This window comes from Chrysoperla carnea, chromosome 3 (assembly GCF_905475395.1).
Source record: "Chrysoperla carnea chromosome 3, inChrCarn1.1, whole genome shotgun sequence".
NCBI lineage: Eukaryota > Metazoa > Arthropoda > Insecta > Neuroptera > Chrysopidae > Chrysoperla > Chrysoperla carnea.
In genome coordinates, this window is record NC_058339.1 from 34,945,284 (window position 1) to 34,968,373 (window position 23,090).

Genomic DNA, 23,090 nt, shown 5'->3' on the forward strand with positions numbered 1-23,090 from the left:
GACCACCCTCCGTTCGAAAAATATTTAGAAAAAACAAATTTTTTTTTAACGAAAAAACGTTCCCTCCACCATCCAAAGATTGTAATAACGACAAAAACAAAAAAATCGATTTTCTACTAAAGGAGTGAAAAATTTATAGATTTTTTCATCCAAATCCATTCAAAATCGTAGGACCACTTTTGACCACCCACAATTTTTGTTTGACCACCCTCAGTTCGAAAAATATTTACAAAAAACGAATTTTTTTTTAACGAAAAAAAATGAAAAATGAATTTTTATATAAGCAGCAGGAATTCTGGGGTGTTTTTGATGTCAATTGTTAGCGAATCGTAGGACCACCCCAAAATATTCACAATTTTCGTTTGACCACCCTTCGTTCGAAAAATATTTAGAAAAAACAATTTTTTTTTTAACGAAAAACAAAAAAGGCTGGATTCTAATGAATTACTACAAATTCTGGGGTGTTTTTGTGCTCAATCGTTGGAGAATCGTAGGACCACCTGGGAATATTAACAAAAAACGTTAGACCACCCTCCGTTCGAGAAATATTTAGAAAAAACAAATTTTTTTTTAACGAAAAAACGTTCCCTCCACCATCCAAAGATTGTAATAACGACAAAAACAAAAAAATCGATTTTCTACTAAAGGAGTGAAAAATTTATAGATTTTTTCATCCAAATCCATTCAAAATCGTAGGACCACTTTTGACCACCCACAATTTTCGTTTGACCACCCTCAGTTCGAAAAATATTTACAAAAAACGAATTTTTTTTTAACGAAAAAAAATGAAAAATGAATTTTTATATAAGCAGCAGGAATTCTGGGGTGTTTTTGATGTCAATTGTTAGCGAATCGTAGGACCACCCCAAAATATTCACAATTTTCGTTTGACCACCCTTCGTTCGAAAAATATTTAGAAAAAACAATTTTTTTTTTAACGAAAAACAAAAAAGGCTGGATTCTAATGAATTACTACAAATTCTGGGGTGTTTTTGTGCTCAATCGTTGGAGAATCGTAGGACCACCTGGGAATATTAACAAAAAACGTTAGACCACCCTCCGTTCTAAAAATATTTAGAAAAAACAAATTTTTTTTTAACGAAAAAACGTTCCCTCCACCATCCAAAGATTGTAATAACGACAAAAACAAAAAAATCGATTTTCTACTAAAGGAGTGAAAAATTTATAGATTTTTTCATCCAAATCCATTCAAAATCGTAGGACCACTTTTGACCACTCACAATTTTCGTTTGACCACCCTCAGTTCGAAAGATATATAAATATTAAATTCATAATCGTCTAATCGTTTGACCATCGTTGGACCAGTGTTGAAAAACCTGAAAATTCGTTACCACATACCACCAATCTTATTGGACCACTCTTAGTTTGAAGAATTCTGGTGGTGAAAATTGATACTTTATATTCTTATATTTTATTTATATCATACGCAAGGATGTTAATGAATACAGTTTAGATTCATTAATTAGTGAAAAAATAATGTTCGGAAAAACTAGTTATACTTTTTTACACTTATTATCTATATTACGATAAAAGTTAAGCAACAGCGATAATTAGTATTAAAAATTTGGTTTTATGGTGGTTTTTTTTATTACTTTTTACAATTAAATCAACCAATGTATTTCATAAACGAAAGACTATAAGAATTACTTTTTATAAAATCCATTAAATAAACAGGAAAAAGATAAGCTTTTGCAATTAAATTATCAAAAATGCTTTATAAACGCAAGAATTTATGAATGATTTCTTTAAAAAAATTTTAAAAAGAAGGTTCCAGTTTGTTAGTCATTTCCACTCCACCTTCGAGGTAGACTTTTTTTTAATGTGGTATCCCCAATAGGCCTATTCCAAATGAATCTAAGATTATGAGTTTTTAAGACTAATAGAATCAAATTAGATCCTTTGTTGCCATAACAACGTTTTTTTTTTCTGAAATGTTATTCTGTTAGTTAGCGTTCTTATTTAAAATTTTAAATAAATGTCTAAATCTTATTTTAAAAGCGGATTTTGAGAATGTGTTTTAGATTTGTCATTTTCTGATTTCAAATTTTGTTTTGATGTCTATGTTTAAATAAAAATTTCTTTGTTGAACAAATTTTCATTTTTTGGCCTATTATTGCACAAATGTTAAAAAACTTAATAAAATTTTAATTTATTGTGCGTACACTTAACATAGTGGTGTACGGTTTTCTAGCAAATACTTTAAAAGTTTTTAAATTTTTTAATACTGGAACTTGATAAATGTGTTCGATTTTTTAAACTTCTCTAATTTATTAGAAATAGTGCAACACTGATATTCGTTTTTCGTTAAAAAAAAAATGTTTTTTCTAAATATTTTTCGAACAAAAGGTGGTCAAACGATTTTTGTGAATATTTTGGGGTGGTCCTACGATTCGCTAACAATTGACATCAAAAACACCCCAGAATTCCTGCTGCTTATATAAAAATTCATTTTTCATTTTTTTTCGTTAAAAAAAAATTCGTTTTTTGTAAATATTTTTCGAACTGAGGGTGGTCAAACAAAAATTGTGGGTGGTCAAAAGTGGTCCTACGATTTTGAATGGATTTGGATGAAAAAATCTATAAATTTTTCACTCCTTTAGTAGAAAATCGATTTTTTTGTTTTTGTCGTTATTACAATCTTTGGATGGTGGAGGGAACGTTTTTTCGTTAAAAAAAAATTTGTTTTTTCTAAATATTTTTAGAACGGAGGGTGGTCTAACGTTTTTTGTTAATATTCCCAGGTGGTCCTACGATTCTCCAACGATTGAGCACAAAAACACCCCAGAATTTGTAGTAATTCATTAGAATCCAGCCTTTTTTGTTTTTCGTTAAAAAAAAAATTGTTTTTTCTAAATATTTTTCGAACGAAGGGTGGTCAAACGAAAATTGTGAATATTTTGGGGTGGTCCTACGATTCGCTAACAATTGACATCAAAAACACCCCAGAATTCCTGCTGCTTATATAAAAATTCATTTTTCATTTTTTTTCGTTAAAAAAAAATTCGTTTTTTGTAAATATTTTTCGAACTGAGGGTGGTCAAACAAAAATTGTGGGTGGTCAAAAGTGGTCCTACGATTTTGAATGGATTTGGATGAAAAAATCTATAAATTTTTCACTCCTTTAGTAGAAAATCGATTTTTTTGTTTTTGTCGTTATTACAATCTTTGGATGGTGGAGGGAACGTTTTTTCGTTAAAAAAAAATTTGTTTTTTCTAAATATTTTTCGAACGGAGGGTGGTCTAACGTTTTTTGTTAATATTCCCAGGTGGTCCTACGATTCTCCAACGATTGAGCACAAAAACACCCCAGAATTTGTAGTAATTCATTAGAATCCAGCCTTTTTTGTTTTTCGTTAAAAAAAAAATTGTTTTTTCTAAATATTTTTCGAACGAAGGGTGGTCAAACGAAAATTGTGAATATTTTGGGGTGGTCCTACGATTCGCTAACAATTGACATCAAAAACACCCCAGAATTCCTGCTGCTTATATAAAAATTCATTTTTCATTTTTTTTCGTTAAAAAAAAATTCGTTTTTTGTAAATATTTTTCGAACTGAGGGTGGTCAAACGAAAATTGTGGGTGGTCAAAAGTGGTCCTACGATTTTGAATGGATTTGGATGAAAAAATCTATAAATTTTTCACTCCTTTAGTAGAAAATCGATTTTTTTGTTTTTGTCGTTATTACAATCTTTGGATGGTGGAGGGAACGTTTTTTCGTTAAAAAAAAATTTGTTTTTTCTAAATATTTTTCGAACGGAGGGTGGTCTAACGTTTTTTGTTAATATTCCCAGGTGGTCCTACGATTCTCCAACGATTGAGCACAAAAACACCCCAGAATTTGTAGTAATTCATTAGAATCCAGCCTTTTTTGTTTTTCGTTAAAAAAAAAATTGTTTTTTCTAAATATTTTTCGAACGAAGGGTGGTCAAACGAAAATTGTGAATATTTTGGGGTGGTCCTACGATTCGCTAACAATTGACATCAAAAACACCCCAGAATTCCTGCTGCTTATATAAAAATTCATTTTTCATTTTTTTTCGTTAAAAAAAAATTCGTTTTTTGTAAATATTTTTCGAACTGAGGGTGGTCAAACAAAAATTGTGGGTGGTCAAAAGTGGTCCTACGATTTTGAATGGATTTGGATGAAAAAATCTATAAATTTTTCACTCCTTTAGTAGAAAATCGATTTTTTTGTTTTTGTCGTTATTACAATCTTTGGATGGTGGAGGGAACGTTTTTTCGTTAAAAAAAAATTTGTTTTTTCTAAATATTTTTCGAACGGAGGGTGGTCTAACGTTTTTTGTTAATATTCCTAGGTGGTCCTACGATTCTCCAACGGTTGAGCACAAAAACACCCCAGAATTTGTAGTAATTCATTAGAATCCAGCCTTTTTTGTTTTTCGTTAAAAAAAAAATTGTTTTTTCTAAATATTTTTCGAACGAAGGGTGGTCAAACGAAAATTGTGAATATTTTGGGGTGGTCCTACGATTCGCTAACAATTGACATCAAAAACACCCCAGAATTCCTGCTGCTTATATAAAAATTCATTTTTCATTTTTTTTCGTTAAAAAAAAATTCATTTTTTGTAAATATTTTTCGAACTGAGGGTGGTCAAACGAAAATTGTGGGTGGTCAAAAGTGGTCCTACGATTTTGAATGGATTTGGATGAAAAAATCTATAAATTTTTCACTCCTTTAGTAGAAAATCGATTTTTTTGTTTTTGTCGTTATTACAATCTTTGGATGGTGGAGGGAACGTTTTTTCGTTAAAAAAAAATTTGTTTTTTCTAAATATTTTTCGAACGGAGGGTGGTCTAACGTTTTTTGTTAATATTCCCAGGTGGTCCTACGATTCTCCAACGATTGAGCACAAAAACACCCCAGAATTTGTAGTAATTCATTAGAATCCAGCCTTTTTTGTTTTTCGTTAAAAAAAAAATTGTTTTTTCTAAATATTTTTCGAACGAAGGGTGGTCAAACGAAAATTGTGAGTGGTCAAAAGTGGTCCTACGATTTAGAATCGATTGAGCTCACAATTAAATTAAATTTCGTTCATGGGGGTGCTACCATGTTATTTTCCCTATGCTGGTTATGGTGGAGGCTACGAGAAATAAAATTTTGAATCGTGAATATTTTCCGAACGGAGGGTGGTCAAACGAAAATTGAGGGTGGTCAAAAGTGGTCCTACGATGGTCAAACGATTAAGCTCACAAAGAACGTAAAATTCGGTCATGGGGGTGCCATCTTCACAAACCTGATTAGGGCGTTTTCAACGCGGAAGACGGGAAACATGACAATTAAACGACCTATTGAAAAAATATGAACAACCATTTGCTGTTTTCTTGAATGCAAGATAATGAATACAATAAGAGAGAATAATAGTGTCCTACAAAAATATAGTCCCACTACTCTAGTCTTGGTTTACATTTCTAGTTGTATTATTATTTAATTAATATATTTTGATTTATATTATAACTAATCGAATAAATTTAAGTCATAACAATGTTTGCTTTTATTTTAAGAAGAAAAGAACGAAAAACAAGGTAATCAAAATTATATTCTATTTTTGAAAATAGGAAAATAAATAAATAATACAACAAATTTTCTCTTTATAGAAGAAACACATTCATTCATACATACACAACAATCAAATACAATTATCTAAAATAATTAATTAAAAGACTTGTATGTATACGTACTGTGTACTGTGTGTTATATTGTGTGATGCAATTAAAAACAAAAAGCTCTCGTATTTAATTAAATAATTTTTGTGAAAGTTCTTTGATCTTAATTAAGTTTTGTATTGTGTGTATATATATATATATGTGTGTGTATGAAAAAGAAAATGGGGAGAAGTTATGTTATAAAGGAGATAGGAACATGTATACAGACTTATAGCAAAACTAGAGAAAGATTTATTCTTTTGAAGATTTTCAAGTAGATATATGTACAGTGAAAAGTCTTTGTGACAACACTTTGTTCCTCCTTTGAGGTAAAGCAAGGAGATACGGTTTTGTTAAAAAAAAATTCCAGGAAGTTATAAATAAAATACTGAACTTCAGTCCAATCTTCGAAACACTTTTATGATTGAGTCAAAAATTCTAATCGTTTTTGGCGAATATGATTCTCTATATGTCGAAACTATCGTGGATTAAAAAGATTAAAAATCTTCAGTAATCAAAATTGCTTCGAAATGATCTTAGGCTTCGTACCATGTTATTTGGGTAAAAGTGACTCGCTTTGGTTTTCTCTCAAAGTAATGACAAATAAAACCATTTACCAAATCATCAAACAAACAAGTTTCCGTTTCTGGAGTGAGATAAAATTTAATTGAAATTGATTAAATTGATTATAAAAATCATAGACTTAAAAAAACATGAAAATTGAGTTCGTTAGAGTTTTCTTAGAACTATTTACAAAATATTATATTAAATCATATCGCAAAACTAAAAGGTGTTTCTCAAAGGCTTTCACAAAGATAAAAACTTGTAAGTTTAAAAAATTCACAAGCCTCCATATGACAAAACCAGAAACATGCAAAAGATACAAACATGGCGTGGTAGTAATATCTTTTTCTTATCTTGTTACTGAGCTCCACTGACAGACGATATATGTAAAAACTGTAAACTACACTCATATTAATGGTATTTTCGATGTCGCTATAGACAGCTTTTACTTTATACAATATACATAGAATAATACCATCTTATAACGTATATGGCGCTGTTGTAGTAAATAAGAATATTGAGGAAATGTACCTAACCTAACCTATACAACAAAACATCTACATTTTCACCTACGTGAAAACACTTTAGAAGTGTGAATACGATTGCCTCTACACAATACGATAGATTAAAATGAAATAGTATTATTGTATTGTTTTAATAATAGAATGAGATAAATGAATTTAACGTTGTCATATAAAAAAAGAGGAGTATGTTATAATAATGTAACAACTTGACAGCAGTAGTATCACTGTTGAATTTTTTTAATTTTTTTTTTGTATGATTTTTGCATGTAGAAAAAAAATTTACATGCAACTCTCTTTATCATTTTCAATTGCTTTTCATAAGTTTTTTGTTGTTTAATGTCAATGTTTGATGAATATGTTGAAGGTTAGAATAATGGGTGACATTCGGTAGTATTCGATTTTTTTCGTAAAAAATTTGTTGATTCCAACTTTTAAATTAGTAGCTATACATTTTGTAGATAAATATGTATAACTGTTTCCACTTTTAGTCGCCTAAATTTTTAATACTCGGAAGAAAATTAAATAGTCTTTCGAGGTTGAATTATGTAGATTATTTTTTAATTTTTCTACCTTAGTAGAGAGGTAGAGACCTAGATATCTTTACTTAAAATTTATTAAATAAAGGTACAAGCGTATGTCAACTATAATCAAATACAAAGTAGTTACTACTTTCTCACTTCTCCAACCTTTACAATCATGCTTAAAATATGACCTATTATTTTTTTTTTTTGCCGAAATATTAGGGTAAATTAAATTACTAAATTTTACCCATCTGTTTTTGTTTTATCTTACGCCAGTTGTGAATCAATTTCTGCTTTTTAAAAAATGACAATAATTTAAATTTTACTTATTTTTTACAGACATTTCATACTCCTAGTTTTGGTGACGAAGAATTTGACATTCCACCAATTAATCCTCATCATCAACAACATCAACAACATCAACAGCATCAACAACATCAACAACATATACAACATGAACAACAAAATATGCAAGCGTACCAACAGCAAACGGTAAAAATTTTCACTTTTTTAAATAATCAGAATTAGAGGCATTTCCTTAAAAAATATTTATCTAGTTGTAAAATAGAATTTTATAACTAAGTGACTTTTGGATCCTAATTACACTAGAAAATAAGAAAATCGAGACAAAAAGTATTTTTGGATTTTTAAGTTTAGATACCCAAAATTGCAAAAACTTAACTCAATTAACTTTTCATGTAAAACTTGCAATTTTAGTAAACAAATCTGTTTAGTAATGATGTGCAATTAATTTTTCACAGATATCCATGCAACAGATGAACCCACCAGAGAGTATGGGAATGCATGATCCGTCCCAAGGTGGTTATCAACAACCATTATATTTATCTGGACCACCAGATCATCATCAAATGGGTGGTGGTATGAATGTGAATCAAGCGTACAATAGTCCACCAAATTCATATTCAATGCCAAGTCCACAGCATCAACAGAACTCTCATTTATTAATGATGCAACAACAACAAGAACAACAAAGACAGCAACATGAGCAACAACAAAGGCAACAGCAAGAACAGCAAAGACAGCAACAGCAACAACAGCATAATATGATGATGAGTGGACATGGGCCACAACAACCTCAGCCACCCCAACCGCCTCCACCGCATGCTCAAGGTGGTATGCCACCATATGGACGATCACCACAGCATCCACAAGCTGCTGGACGTGGGAATAGTCCTCCAGCAGCACAGCCTGGACAGGAACCAGCAACAACTAGTGAGGATAGTGACGACAGTACTCCACATAATGCAATTGTAAGTTGCTTTAATTGTTGTAATCTCAAAATTATATAAAATTACGAATATAAAATTTTCAGTTGCCTCTTTCTTCCAGAGATAAATTAATTTTCCATTTTTCGAAGCAATTATAATCAAATTATTTCATAAAATCTATATTCATTAGGCTTAAGGTATTAAGACTGTTTCGTAACGCAGAGGCAGTGTCCGTATCAAAGCCGGTGTGCCACAAGACTCCATACTTGGACCAGTTTCATATGACTATCAAATGACATGACAAAGATACAAGCTCCTTATTAAAGTTTCAGGTGGTGCACCGCCCAGAACATATTTAAACATTAATAAATTGTACTAATTCGTTCCATACGATAATTTTTGACAATACAATGCACCCAACACAAGAAAAATAAATTGACTAATATTAATAAAAAATATTTATTGCTAATAATAATATTTTACACATAAAAGTTGTGCTATATTAAAAACAAAACCCTGATATTTGTGATGGATGAATATGTTTTGTTTTAAAATGAAATAAGTATATTTCATTTCAAATATTTATTATATGGAATCGTGCTTTTCATGTCAACAATCATATAAAAAACTAATTTTAGTTTTTTGTTGTGTTACCAAACAACAATAATAATAACTTAAGTGAATCATAAAATGTAAATTAACCATGAAAAAACTAATTTCAATTCAATAAAAAAAAAATGTTATTGTTATTTAAAATATTTTTTTTTAAATGTACATTTGTGCTGTATTGTTGCCGATTTTGTGTTTATTCAACATAATAACATATAAAGATTTATAATATGTTCTCACATTAATATTAAAAGGCAAATGTCGGACGTACTCAAAGACTCTGTGAAGTTTTCTGTTTAATTGCTAATGTTCTAAGTAATTTATGATTTGACTGGAAAACAGGGGAACAAAATTACTAACTTTATTATGGTTAAAGAAAGTGCAGATTAATTTTCTATTTAATGCATTAATATACTTTTGTAGTAAATTTGAAAAATTGGTTTATACGTTATGGTGTTATCCGATTTACACCAAAACCGTATTATTTAAAAGAAAACACTATTTGCATTACATATTTTGGATTTTAAAAAACCAATTCAAATTTACTTCGAAAACAACGTAGAGTGTCATGGTGTCTTGAATGACATCACGACTTGGCATACAATCATTTGTGTGTATGCAAGTTTAAACAGTTTTAATCAAGTAACTTGCTTCGTTAAATTAAAATGCAATGTTGTTTACATAGACTGAATGCCTAATTTTACTAAAATTATTTTATAAAAAAAAAAAATAATAATCCTTACTTTTAATGAAAAATAATTTTGTGTTTTGTTATGTACATATGATTAATCATTAGAAACTTTTATCCGACTGATTTATTCTTAGTGGACAAAAGCCTATTATTTTTGTAGTAATCTGTTGATTATTCGGCGGATCAACATTAGGCGTTGTTATTTTTTAAAAGATTTATGTACACGTGTGGTTATTGTTTCTAAATCGCCACCTTATTATCAAAAAAGCAAACACTAAAATACTTTCAGCACTCTTCAAGGCAGAAAATTTCAAAAAATATCCACCGCTGTCATTACACATATACAATATACATGCGTCTAAATCTCGTATAATGCCTTCGCCTGGTCCTTTATACACTAACGCAGGTCTCTTCCCATACATTCAATAACTCGTTATCAGTCATAAAATTTCAAAGCCCAACTTCTTCAGCTCACCAATACTTCTATCTATTTTTTACTATAGTTTGATACGCTATGCATATTATAAATGGGATCGGTGATTGTGTGAAAAATTTCTTTAGCTTACGTTACTCCTGCGCAATGGCAATTTATTCCTTTTAAATTTTCGGATCATCAATTTGATTTTTATATTAAACGATTAGTATTAGTAGGGTTAAATCTATTGTGTTTCCAGCTAGGTAAATTGGATAAATAAAATTTAACAAAAATAAATTGTCTAACAATAAGAAGAAATTCAATTACAATATCTTTTTATTTATTTTGCCAGTATAAAAATTGATTTGATTCTCTTTAAACGAAAAAAAAACTAATAATAATCGAAAAGTCTAACAAAAATATTTCATTTTTATATTAAAAAAAAGGAAATAATTTTTTTTCTCCAAAGAAACATCATTTTATCGTTGTGCGGAGCTTTGTATGTATGTGTTATGTGAACATTGAAAACAAAAGAAGACGAAAAAAGGATATAAAGTGAAAGAAAAGAAAAATAATTGAATCTTGAAATTTCCATATAAAGTACATACACACATTCATATAGAATTCTTTTTAACATAATAAATTCAAAACATTTAGAATTGAAAAAAAAAAATTGTATGTACAGTAAAAACCGTTTATGGTGGTGGTTTCGAAGAGATCGATAATTCTCAGTTCTTTTCGCTTACATTTGTAATATCTAGGTCAGGGATGGCGTATCTTGTATCAACGTGCTATTTAAAAAAAACAAAATGTTTAATCCATAGACCATGTCATCAAATAATTTTGACTTCGTGACTATTGGAAAAATAATAAACAAAATACTATCAACTACTATTGGCATTTTTACTTTCATTGCTTATCAATTTCTCTTGTTTCAAATAATTTTTTGATCGGTGGCGTGCCCAAAAAATGTTATGTCGTGTGGCATTGGTTCACCATACCTTAACTAGGACAACCAGAAATATCCACGAATTAGTTTTATTTGAAATATTAAAAAAAAAAAAAAAAAACTTCGATGTAAATCATTAAATCTTTGGATATCAATATCTATATAGCGTGAGACATAACTAGATATATAATTGTAATTCCATTTAATTCAATATTATTAACCAATGGATTGTATTACAAATTTGAAAAAATATTGCCCGTTACCTGACCTAACTAAATGGCACTACAGGCCTGGAGGCAAGGCCTCCTCAACAATTGACTTCCATAGCAGTCTGTTTTTCGCCTTAAAACACCATCCTTTGATTTTCATAATTCGGAGATCATTTGTGGCATTGTCCATCCATTTCATCTTGGGCCTAACTGACCCAAGATATTAGGTCACTGACTGAGATTTCGAGTTTCTGGCTAGAACTTTAAAACTAGCTCTAATATTTTTGTAAATCTAGTGAAAGTATCACTGCGGAGAGCTCTATGAGTAAAAAACTTCATATTTTTTCGCTGGTGACAATTTTATAAAGCCATATTAATGTAAATAGTTTTCACTGTTGTATTGTGTTCAATTTTAAAACAGGGAGAGAAATAGTATGAAATATTATTACATTTTAAATGTATCTTTTTCTTCTTTTTTTTTTAATGAATACATTTTCAAAAAAAATAACCACAAACAGGACTCTCCAACATCAATCGCATTTTATTATATACAAAATACAAAAAATACAAAAACAAAAAACCAATGGAGAATTGAAAATATAAAATTTTTAAATTTATTTCATATAACTACATCGAATCACTTCTATGTTTTTATGGCAAAGGACCTCGCACAATTATATAAGAAAATGACTTTCTGTGAAACTTTTTCAAACCGCCCCCAAAATGTTCTTCGGATCGTTCACATCAAAAGCTCTCACGGTTACAAATTTTTTTAACGAGTAGTTTTCGAGCTACGGTCAAAGTAACACATATGTTATAGTTATAGCATATGACTACCGTGTGTGTGTGTTTCAGAGTAACCCATTTTCCTATCTAATAGTGCGAGGTCCTTTACTCTGAAATACGAAACATTTTTGGAGTCTTTGCGCATTAATTGACAGAGCAGGAAATGCTTTTTTCGCTTTTCGTTAAATAGTAAAAAATAATTGGATAGATACGTCGAATTTTATCAAGAATATAATTTTAAAATACTTTAAAATATGTTAAAACGACTCCTAAATCCTCTCCTAATATTATGAGCTAACCATAATCGAAACACTCTTTACTGAATCTTTAAAAGATTCCTGAGATGCTTTTATGTGGTTTATGAAATATGCTTTATGAAGCAATCTAATTCCATTTAGAAAAAAGTAGCGTATAGAGATTTCTATTCAATTAACGGTTGTAGATTTTAATCGATTGTAATTACTTTATTAAAACCAGATTTCCTGGTGTATAAATAAAATTTGTCTAGATGAATTGATTAAATAAAAGATTGAATCCTTATAGTGAATATAGATTTATTAATTATTTCGTCCAAATTGCTTCTAGAAATTAGAAACAATCTTCAGTTTTTAATTTTTAGTCTTAAATTATTCCAAATAGCCATATAATAATTTTCAATCATCGAACATAAAATATCGATACAAATATAATTTCTATTTTTTGTAATCACAATATCATGGAAGTTATCAAAAAAAAAAAAGCATAAAATTGAAAAACACGACGACGCGACGTTACAGGTTATAATAATAATACATTTTGCATTCATCTACCAAAACCCCATTGTATGGAAATGAGGCAACTGAAAAAAAAAATGTAGTGACTAAAAAAAATATTTATAAAAAAAAAACTTAACATATTGATTTACTTTTAGCAGATGGCAAATCTGAAACGACCGTCGCCAGAACCAGCAGACCCTGTCAAGGTCCAAAAGAAACCAAAAGTACAGAAAAAGAAAAAGAAACGTGATCCAAATGAACCACAAAAGTAAGTAGTAGTTTGGTTTATATATTGAATTTTATCAATATTTTTAAATCTATTCAAAATTTGTGTCTTGTTTGTTTGTGTAGTTTTTTAGATTCATTTTAATGATAGCATCAAGCACATAGTAGCGTAAAATGTACAATATTGTCCAATAAAATTTAATCAATATTTATCAAAAAGTAACACTAAAGTGGAAATATTACACAGGCATCAGAAAACTAATCTAAAAATCTATTGTTTGCGCGCCGTGTGTCTTTTAATTTTACCTTTGAGATATAAACAAACAAAAAACCATAGAGCATATAACCTCTTTTATATCATTTCATTATATGTTCTTAGATAGATTATACACCCTCTTCATTTCATATTTAAATCAATAGAGGTCAGTTCAGTATTTTGGAGTACTTTTCAAACCAACCCATGTTAATTCAAGTAATTTTTCGTTAAGAAATTTAGTTCTAAGACATACTTTTTAATGAGTCATAGACTGCTAAAGAACTCAGAAGTTTTTGTCGGATAAAAAATTATCTTTATTCAAATTGTCATCGCTTTTTGCTCTATATTATTGGATAATTTACGAATTATTAGATGTATCGAATTTCTAGCCCTACATTTTAATAAATTCGAAAAATGACTTAAGTACAGTGCCAAACATCTAAACTTGAAATTAAACATATTAATATAAGTTACGAACTAGTAGTCTAATAGTCAGTAGCCGGAAGACCTACGATCTTTAAAGATATCGTACAAAAGATGGAGATTTATTACTCTAACTGGCTATTGAGTCACTGGCTTTAATTTAAAGAGCTCTAGTCAGAATGATGATATACTTTGACCAAGTCAACCTACTACGTAATTTGGCACATTATCAGCAATAAATCACACTTAGAATAATGCTATTAACAGTTTGGCAAGATAGCTCAGTCGAGTGAGATCGATAAAGAAGATGTTTAATCTTTTCGGAACGCAAAAAACATCTGGGTGCTTCGAAAAATGTGCGGGGCATGAAAATAGTCCATAATTCCTAGGATTTTCTATTGTGAATTCATCCTTTAGTATATCGGATGGTCTCTATTGAGTTTTCATATGAGAAATTCTGAAGCAAATAGTTTTCTTTCTTTCATATTTCTCTTCTTCCGCGAGCTTAATAATTGGAAGTATCTATTTGCCTTTGTATTTTATTTCTTATTTGGGTTTAGAAGAAAATAAATACCTCTACTTTGAAGGGCCTACTATTTTTTCAAAGAACCGTTTTAGGTTGCCACAATTCTCTTTGATTCTGAGTGTACATAACAAACATAGTAAGTATTACAGCTCGTTATTTATATTCCAATTTATTTGTGCTAAATTGTATTTAAATAAATTATATGCTATGTGTATATCGGACGACAATTTATATTTATTTCAAGTGTATATTTATTTTTTTTATTTTATTTCTGTCTCAATTCTTTTTATTTATTTTCAAAAAAAATTTCGATAATTGTCAGACAAATAATTTCCTATACATATCGTTATATAAAATTGCCATCGATAGCTACTAGATACGAACCGAACCTGTAAATCAATCGATTGCGGATTTTATTTTACGATTTATTATCACTTTTATTATATTTTACTTAAAAACAAAATGTTTTTTAATATGTCTTGTCAAGGAAGTTTATTTTTTTGTATAAGAAAGAATGAATTGTGTTTTTGTTATAGAAAATAACAATCGATGTCTGTGATTTTAAAATTCATAGCTACATTATTAAATGTTTGAATATTTTATTTTTTCTAAGTTCTTAGAAAATCATTTTAATTAGCAAAAGTCAATGATAGGAGGCATATATACAGCCACAAGTAACAGAAAAATGTAAAAAATAACATGCATAATACATTAATGCTCGGTAAGAAATGAATGGCGTTTACTACAATGCTGATATGGTGATATGGTAGAGCCACATACTATGAGTATCTATGTAAGCATAAGTAACATTACAATATTGAATAGGGCTATCCACCAGACGTATTATGAGTATCGCCATACAGTATGGGCATGACGCCCCTTCTGCATTGATTCGTCCGCCATAGCTATTGTTAATGTTACTATTCCCTCAATGGTTAAATCAATATGACGTTCACAACGATACTAGCATAGTGAAATTCACAAAAAATTTCTTACCGTGTACATAGTTACAAATTAACATTTGTTTATAAAACAAAGAAAACAATTTTTTTCTGTCTGCCATTCAATTGACTGTTCAATTCACTAAAAATTTTTTGGACCACGGTTTACAAAGGTAATAAATGAGATCTATAGTATATTTCGAAATAAATTTCAAGTTTTTCCTCGATTTCCTAGATCAATTTTTGTATTATATAAATACGTATTTCGATTACCAAGTAGTCATCACAAGTATGAATTAACTAATCGTAATTACTCTAATTGTGGTTGACTACTTGGTAGTCGAAATACGTATTTATATAATATAAAAATTGATCTAGGAAATTGGGGCAAAATAGATATATTTTTTTTTTAATTTATAGCTATCGCGAAAGGGAATTTATAAAAGATTTTTTTATGATGCTTGTAAAAGTATTAATTATGAAACCTGCAAAAATATTCTTCTATATCTTCTTCTATATCTTAAGATTGTTTATTAATAGAATCTAATTTTTATGCATACACCTTGGATCAGTGAACTGGAAAATACATAATAGACTGCAATCCGCGTAAAGCCACAGGGCACAAACTCGTTATCAATATATCCCAGTATGTGTTTATTATATTTGAAATTTTATTTACGTCCTTGTTTTGACAATTGCCTATATAATAACATGATATATTTGTAGACAATACAATAATATATTATTCAAATCTAATATTTATTTATTTTTTTTAAAACCATTTCGCTTCTATAAAATGGTATAAAATTTAAATTTTTTTATATAAGAAATTAATTGTATGGAAATAAATAAAATAAATTTCATTTCTCGTATGGTTTGATACAAAAAAAACCCCAATAATAATTTGGATATGTGTAATAATATGAAAGCTTAAATATAAATTATATTTAATACAGTGAAAACTGTTTACACCAATATTGAAAGATCTGTTAATTGAATTTTTGAATAAAAAATAATCATAAATTTTTATTTTTTATTTCAATTCTTTATCATAAACAATTTTGAAGCAAACAAATTTTTAAATTATTTGCACTGAAATATAATTTAATTCAAATGAATAAAATTTAAAAACTTTTCAAAGATTATAACCCTTTTATAGAAACAGCATGCCATGCACCATGTATATACGTGACGTAATAAATGTGATAAACATAGACCAGCGTTTTTATACCATGTATATGTAATATATATCAAGGTATAATAAGTTTAGTCCTAAGTTTGTAACGCTTGAAAACAAAAAGAGATATCAAGCTGAAATTTTTACAGCTTACTCAGGACGTAACAAGTGAGGTCGAGTTTGTAAATGAGCTACATAGGTCAATTGTGTTTTGGGTCCACAGGACCCAAAGTCAATTATTTGCGCTCCCACCATTATGAAATCATCAACAACCATCATTTTTTTAGAAAAACTAGGTTTATATTTGAAGTTTCTAAAACTTTGAATCTAGAAATATTGTTTTGACTAAGTCATTCCATTTAAAACCCTTTAATACTTTGTCTGCAGAGGATAAAATCTTTATTTTTGTAGCCAATGTTATCATATTATAGAAAGTCAAATTTTAATTTGAAAATGAAAATGAAAAAAAAAAACACTACTTTACGACGCAAACCAAGTGAAAACTATATTAACACTTTAACAAAAGTATATTTCCAAGTTTTTTTTTTGTGCACGGCGGCTATTTTATCCAAAATTTAGAGAAAGAAAGAAGTCTTCCCATGATTTATTCGAATAAAAAGTTCTTACGAACAGTTTTGACTGTGTATGTACACAAAATAGTATTAAAAATATTATATACACTTGATGTGCAAAATAAATATTCAATTAAGATTCAGAACCACACATCAAATAAATAGAAAATTGATCTAGAAAATGAGCATTACTTATCCAATAACATGTATTATGTATAATAAAATTGTAATACCAACATACATACATACATACCAGGATCAACCAAGGAGTTAGCTGACTGCTACTGCCATGATACTTATATACAGTTTGATTTTTATATTTCATTTCTATTTTAACAATTTCAAAACAGAGGTTGAGAATGCCTGCGTTTTACGAATATTAGCGCTAAGTAAATTATCGATTTGAACGCTTTCAGTTTATTTGATAACGACCCGAAATGATCGCCATTTTGGTTAGTATAGTTAATTTCAGAAGCGTTATTATCGGTCGAACGCAACTCATGTTTCTCTCTTTTAAATGATGAGATTAGCTCACAAACTTTTATACAAATTTTTGTCTTTATTAAATTTTATTTCAAAACTTATCACTTTTAAATTCGTAAGTAATTGGTTTTTAATACTAAGAAAAACTCTATCTAGCGATAAAAAAAAGAACTATAATTTGCAACGCCCGTAGATACAGAAATGGTTGTTTACAATCTAAAATATAAATCAAACGCACATACATACATTATATTTTTTTACTCGTTACGCTGAGATCTTAGCTCCATTATAAAAAGTTCTCTTAAAATGGTACCAATTTCTGTCACCAGGTGAAACCATACTCTTGGAAGATTCTTCCTTAAATCCTAAATACCCTTGTCTTATGCAATTAAAAGAACGGAACCGCACAAAAGCAACGAAACAAAATGGCTTTTACCACAAAAAAATAAAATGCAAACAAACTGTATATAGCATGTAATATATTAACAAGCATCATACATATAACTAACACCCTTTAATCACCCATACTCACGTCCTTTTACACAAATCGAATTCACCCTCACATTTCAAATGCTTATTGAATATTTACTTACCTCCTTGAAATTTCAATTATTCGTTGACACAAAAACGTGCTTCACATATTCTGAACGCGAACATGAATTTTCAATTCATATGCGTTTATGTGTGTGTTCGTTTACATCTCTTTCTTATTACTTCTTTAATGGCATATTTACAAGTTTGGAATGTGTTTATAATTCCTCTATAAACTATTATGATGTGAACGTGGGTGGGTGATGTGCGTGAAAGAGGGAGAGAATAGGAGACGGGAAAGAAGTTAGGATACTGAAGGATATATTTTCATACTCTCTGTTGATAATTATCATGACGATATTCTCACCTATTTGTCGTCATCTCGATATGTTTTGGTAACAAAGTCTATAAAATTAAAACCTGAAGACACAAAAGCGAAAAACAAAAATCATTATTCTTGAAAATCAATTGGGATTAAATATACGAATAGTTTTAAGCAAAAATAATACCACACCGAAAGAATACCTCTGACAACAGCTATTTCTAACTTAAACCTTCCTTCGAGAATCAGAGATTTGACATTTATGAAATATATGGAATATTTTATGCTTGTTTTCAGTTTCTGTCATTCAGATTTTAGTTATTGGGATGCACTTATCAAGGCCTTCAAGTTGATACCAAACACGATACATTGTTTTTTTTTTTTTTTTGGTCTTTATATCACACGAGTTATCGAGATCAAGAGGACTAGAAAAGAAGGAGAGTTAACTCCGGTTTTGAGTGGGCCCATAAATGTCCGAGATGACACTTGTAAGTTTACATTCCCGAATTTGAGGGCGTTGATTGTATCTCACAACCATAGCGTATAATGAAAAGAAGTTATTTTTTTCTCATACACTATTTTGCTATCATTGTAAAAAGGAAGGGTACTTTGTTTTGAAATTAAATCTTTGTATTCAAGATCTTCTGACTTTGCAATGAGTTAGATTCTGAATCGGTTCTAAATCTCATTTTGTTACTTATTACTTAAGGGTGATAATTACTTAACTTTGCTTTCCTATGTTTGCAACACTGTAAGCGGTGCAGTTGGCAATAAACTAAAGAGGGTTAGTTTCTACCCTCCATGCAATAAACACGTGTGTGTAAAACGTCAAAAGTTAGTTTGCAACAACAGGTTAACAAAATGGATTATCAAATTGGCGCAGATTTGCAACAGGAAATTGATATTGATTTTTCAATGAAAATTCCTGAGGAAACAGATTTTCACTTGTCTCGGTATGTTAATAAATAAAACTGGCGTATACAGAGAGATAAAACCTCAATAAATTTATGAGAACAGGCTCATAACCTAAGAAGTTTTGCGTGAAAAGTGCTTAATTCGTATTATTTAACTTTTTGCTGAAATCATATGGCCGCCAAGTTCATACGATTTGTTTTAATTTAATTCTTTTGTTAGGTTTTGTCGTGCACGCGCCTAAAAACTTCAAAAATTCAGGGCATCCCACAATCAACATCCACTAAACCCTAATCAAGATAACTCTCAAAGTTTACACACAAAAAAATGTTTTACAAAAATATTAAATCATTTCGAGTTTCAGCAAAATATTTTAGAGAGAAACCATTTTTGTCGTGTTATCATTTTCTATACTTTTGAAATTAGCTCGAATACCGCAGTTACTTCACTCTATATTCTAGACTTAGTAAGTCACATAACACTATAAATTTAACCATAATTCTACAAATTTTTTATAAATAAATTTATATCTTTTGTTACAGACCAGTATCCGCGTATGCATTATTTTTCCGTGATACACAAGCTGCAATAAAAGGGCAAAATCCAAATGCCAGTTTTGGTGAAGTATCCAAAATTGTTGCATCCATGTGGGATGCTTTAGATTCTGAGCACAAAAATGTAAGTTGATGTCTACATTTGTAGATTAGATGTTTATTATTAACAATTTTATGTATTGTCTGTAGGTTTATAAAAAGAAAACTGAAGCAGCCAAAAAAGAATATTTAAAGGCGTTAGCTGCATATAGAGCCAGTCTCGTATCAAAGGTAAATTAATTTTCTTTAAAAGTTATTTGATTAAAATTAGCACAGAAATTTTTTTTTATTGCCCACTATTTTTTTAAATTGAATAGACAGAAAAAGAAACTCAAAAAATATTCTTAAAAAACTTCAACAAATTTCTTAATAAAAATCCTTAATAAAAAGTTCAAAATTAATATATATATAATATTTTGTTTCTAAAATGAAAATTTTATCATTCTAAAGAAAAGTTACTCTTTGTAGGTAAATTGAATTAGAATATTTGAATTGAATCATTCAATACTTAATCAATGTTAGTCAATTTTCGAAATTCTAGAATTTATTTTTTAAATGTTATGGTATAAGTAAACTTTACTAAAATTTGAATAGAACTCTTTGATGACGCTTTCCACCCTAATATCAGAAACGAAAATTTGTTTATTCAGCTGATTATTCTAGCATAGGCTCAAGTAAATAAAAAATTTAAGTAAAATAAACTTAGGTATTTATGGATACATTTAGGTTCAATCACAATTTTTAATTATTCAATTTTTATACCATGTATATATGAAATATACATAGTATATTAAGTTTAGTCCCAAGTTTGTAACGCTTAAAAATAATGATGCTAGGAAAAAATTTTGTCATAGGTGTTCATAAAATCACCTAATTAGTCCATTTCCGGTTGTCCGCCCGTCCGTCCGTCTGTGGACACGATAACTCAAAAACGAAAAAAGATATCGAGCTGAAATTTTTACAGCGTACTCAGGACATAAAAAGTGAGGTCAAGTTCGTAAATTAGCATCATAGGTCAATTAGGTCTTGGGTCCGTAGGACCCATCTTGTAAACCGTTAGAGATAGAGCAAAAGTTTAAATGTTCCTTATCAAAAATTAAACAACTTTTGTTTGAAACATTTTTTCGTAAACATCACTGTTTACCCGTGAGGGCGCCAATTAAGCGGAAATTTTATAATATGTACCATACTTGAATATCAGTTATGTATGTGTCACATGTATGTATGTGTTATGTGATAAATAAATCAACACTGACTATGCATGGTATTTCAACAATTAACTCAGTCAATTGTTTGTTTTCACTTGTTAAAGTAAAAGAACATGCTCAATAAAATAAAATTCCATTTAATAAAACGTAGAATTTTATTTACCAGAAATAAATTTTAATTTGCATGTATTATCCCTAATTTTAGAGCGCTGGTGAACCAGAAAATATGTACGGAAATTACGGTGGTGGTAATTTCGGAAATAATCAACAATACAGCGGTTATTCTCCACAAAATGCTCTACCATCTCCACCAATGGGTGGTGCACCAACTCCACCAGCTCAACAGCAACAAGCGCCACCACCACAACAACAACAAAAACAACCACCTCCACAACAGCAAGCACCACCCCAATCACCCCAACAATCCCAACAACAGCAACAACAACAACAACAACAGCAGCAGCAGCAACAACAACAACAAATGAGTGGTCAAATGCAAAAGCCACCACAGATGATGATGATGAATGGGCAACAAGGACAACCACCAGTAAATCATCCTGGTATGATGGGTTCACCAATGGGCGGACCAATGGGTGGAGGTCATATGGGTGGGGGGCATATGCAAGGACCACCACCGCATATGCAACAGCCACAATACATGCAACATCAACAGGTAAATAATTATTTTTGGTGTTTTTAAGATTTCTTCTCTGTTTGATCACGGGGGGCAGCAACATTTTTAGTATCACTTTTCTAAAATAATTAGCCAATGTATTTATTAATTTCGATTTTTATTTTGTAGTTGTTTTTGTTTCAAGAAATTTTGTAGCCTACAGTTTTATCTGAATATCGTAAAATTGGAAGCATTTTCCGTGGAATGAAAGAAGTTGAAGATATTAATAATTCAGAATAAATAAGACTGCAGGTTATGGAATTATGTTATTTGTTTATTTTTTTTTTTTTTGCATGAATTTATGTTTCGAATATCCAAGTAAATACATTGGCTAATTGAATGAAATAAAACGAGCAACTGGCAAAAACTTTAGTAGAACAAAATTGCACTGGATTTCACCTTAAAGGAAAACAAAAAAAATTTGGCTAACACTAATAAAAGAGTAAAGTTAAAATAAAAGAATCAAAATTGAAACGCATTAAGTTACAAGCGTAGGGTATCATCGCTTTGTTTCAGGTGAACCATCCCGTACAAGTGCCAGTGCCCTCTCATATGCAACATTTGAGCCCCCCTCGCAGCGCTGAACATATGGTACCGAGTTCACCTCCTGTTTCAGCTCCCAACGCACAACAATCGCCACAACACGCCATCACCTCACCAACAGGACATGCAGCAGGCGGCACCACGCATGTCACACACCCCTCCCAAACATCATCCATACAACAACAATCATCACACGGTCAACAACAACCACAGTCCCAACAATCTAACGGCGGGGGGTCTACCACCCCACAACAACAACAGTCTATGGGGGGACACCAACCAACACAACAGCAGAGTATTGTGGGACAACAACAACAGCAGCAGCCCACCAGTGGTGCACCCCGGCCCACCAACACCTGCATACGGCACGGCTGCTCCAACACTGCCATCTCCAACTCAGAGTGGCAGGACGAATATTGCAGCAATGAATGTGTCGTCAGCCACTGCAGGTACTCCTTCATGTAATTATCATGTTTATATATTTTATATACATAATTACCACACCCTCTTACCTCCTCAAAATATGTACGCGTCATTAATCAGTTCCTAAATCAGTTACCAAAGAAAATATCAAAATTCAATGAAGATATCCAACTTTGAGAACTGATTTAGATTTTTTTGTATTTCGGTGGGATGCTTTTATCCATCATCATTAAATCGTTCACCAGTATGTTCCACGAATTATTAACAAACATAAGCAGTTATTTTTGGAACATTCTGTTACATGCTAAAATTGTCATTCATAACAATTTTATTGTCATCATAAAT

At 30.1% G+C, this 23,090-nt stretch overlaps 1 protein-coding gene across 6 annotated transcripts in view; it reads left to right on the forward strand.

The window, feature by feature from the left end:
* Positions 1-23,090, forward strand: part of LOC123294813 (TOX high mobility group box family member 3-like) — a 399,305-nt gene that overhangs the window by 374,679 nt on the left and 1,536 nt on the right. For 2 of the 6 annotated variants that reach the window (XM_044875970.1, XM_044875975.1), the window contains exons 3-9: positions 7,634-7,786; positions 8,056-8,565; positions 13,093-13,205; positions 19,848-19,983; positions 20,049-20,129; positions 21,312-21,779; positions 22,296-22,783. In XM_044875970.1, the coding sequence (XP_044731905.1) occupies positions 7,634-7,786; positions 8,056-8,565; positions 13,093-13,205; positions 19,848-19,983; positions 20,049-20,129; positions 21,312-21,779; positions 22,296-22,783 (1,949 nt within the window). The remainder of the gene's footprint in view (positions 1-7,633; positions 7,787-8,055; positions 8,566-13,092; positions 13,206-19,847; positions 19,984-20,048; positions 20,130-21,311; positions 21,780-22,295; positions 22,784-23,090) is intronic. The other 4 variants (XM_044875973.1, XM_044875974.1, XM_044875971.1 and 1 more) reach the window with 4 other exon arrangements.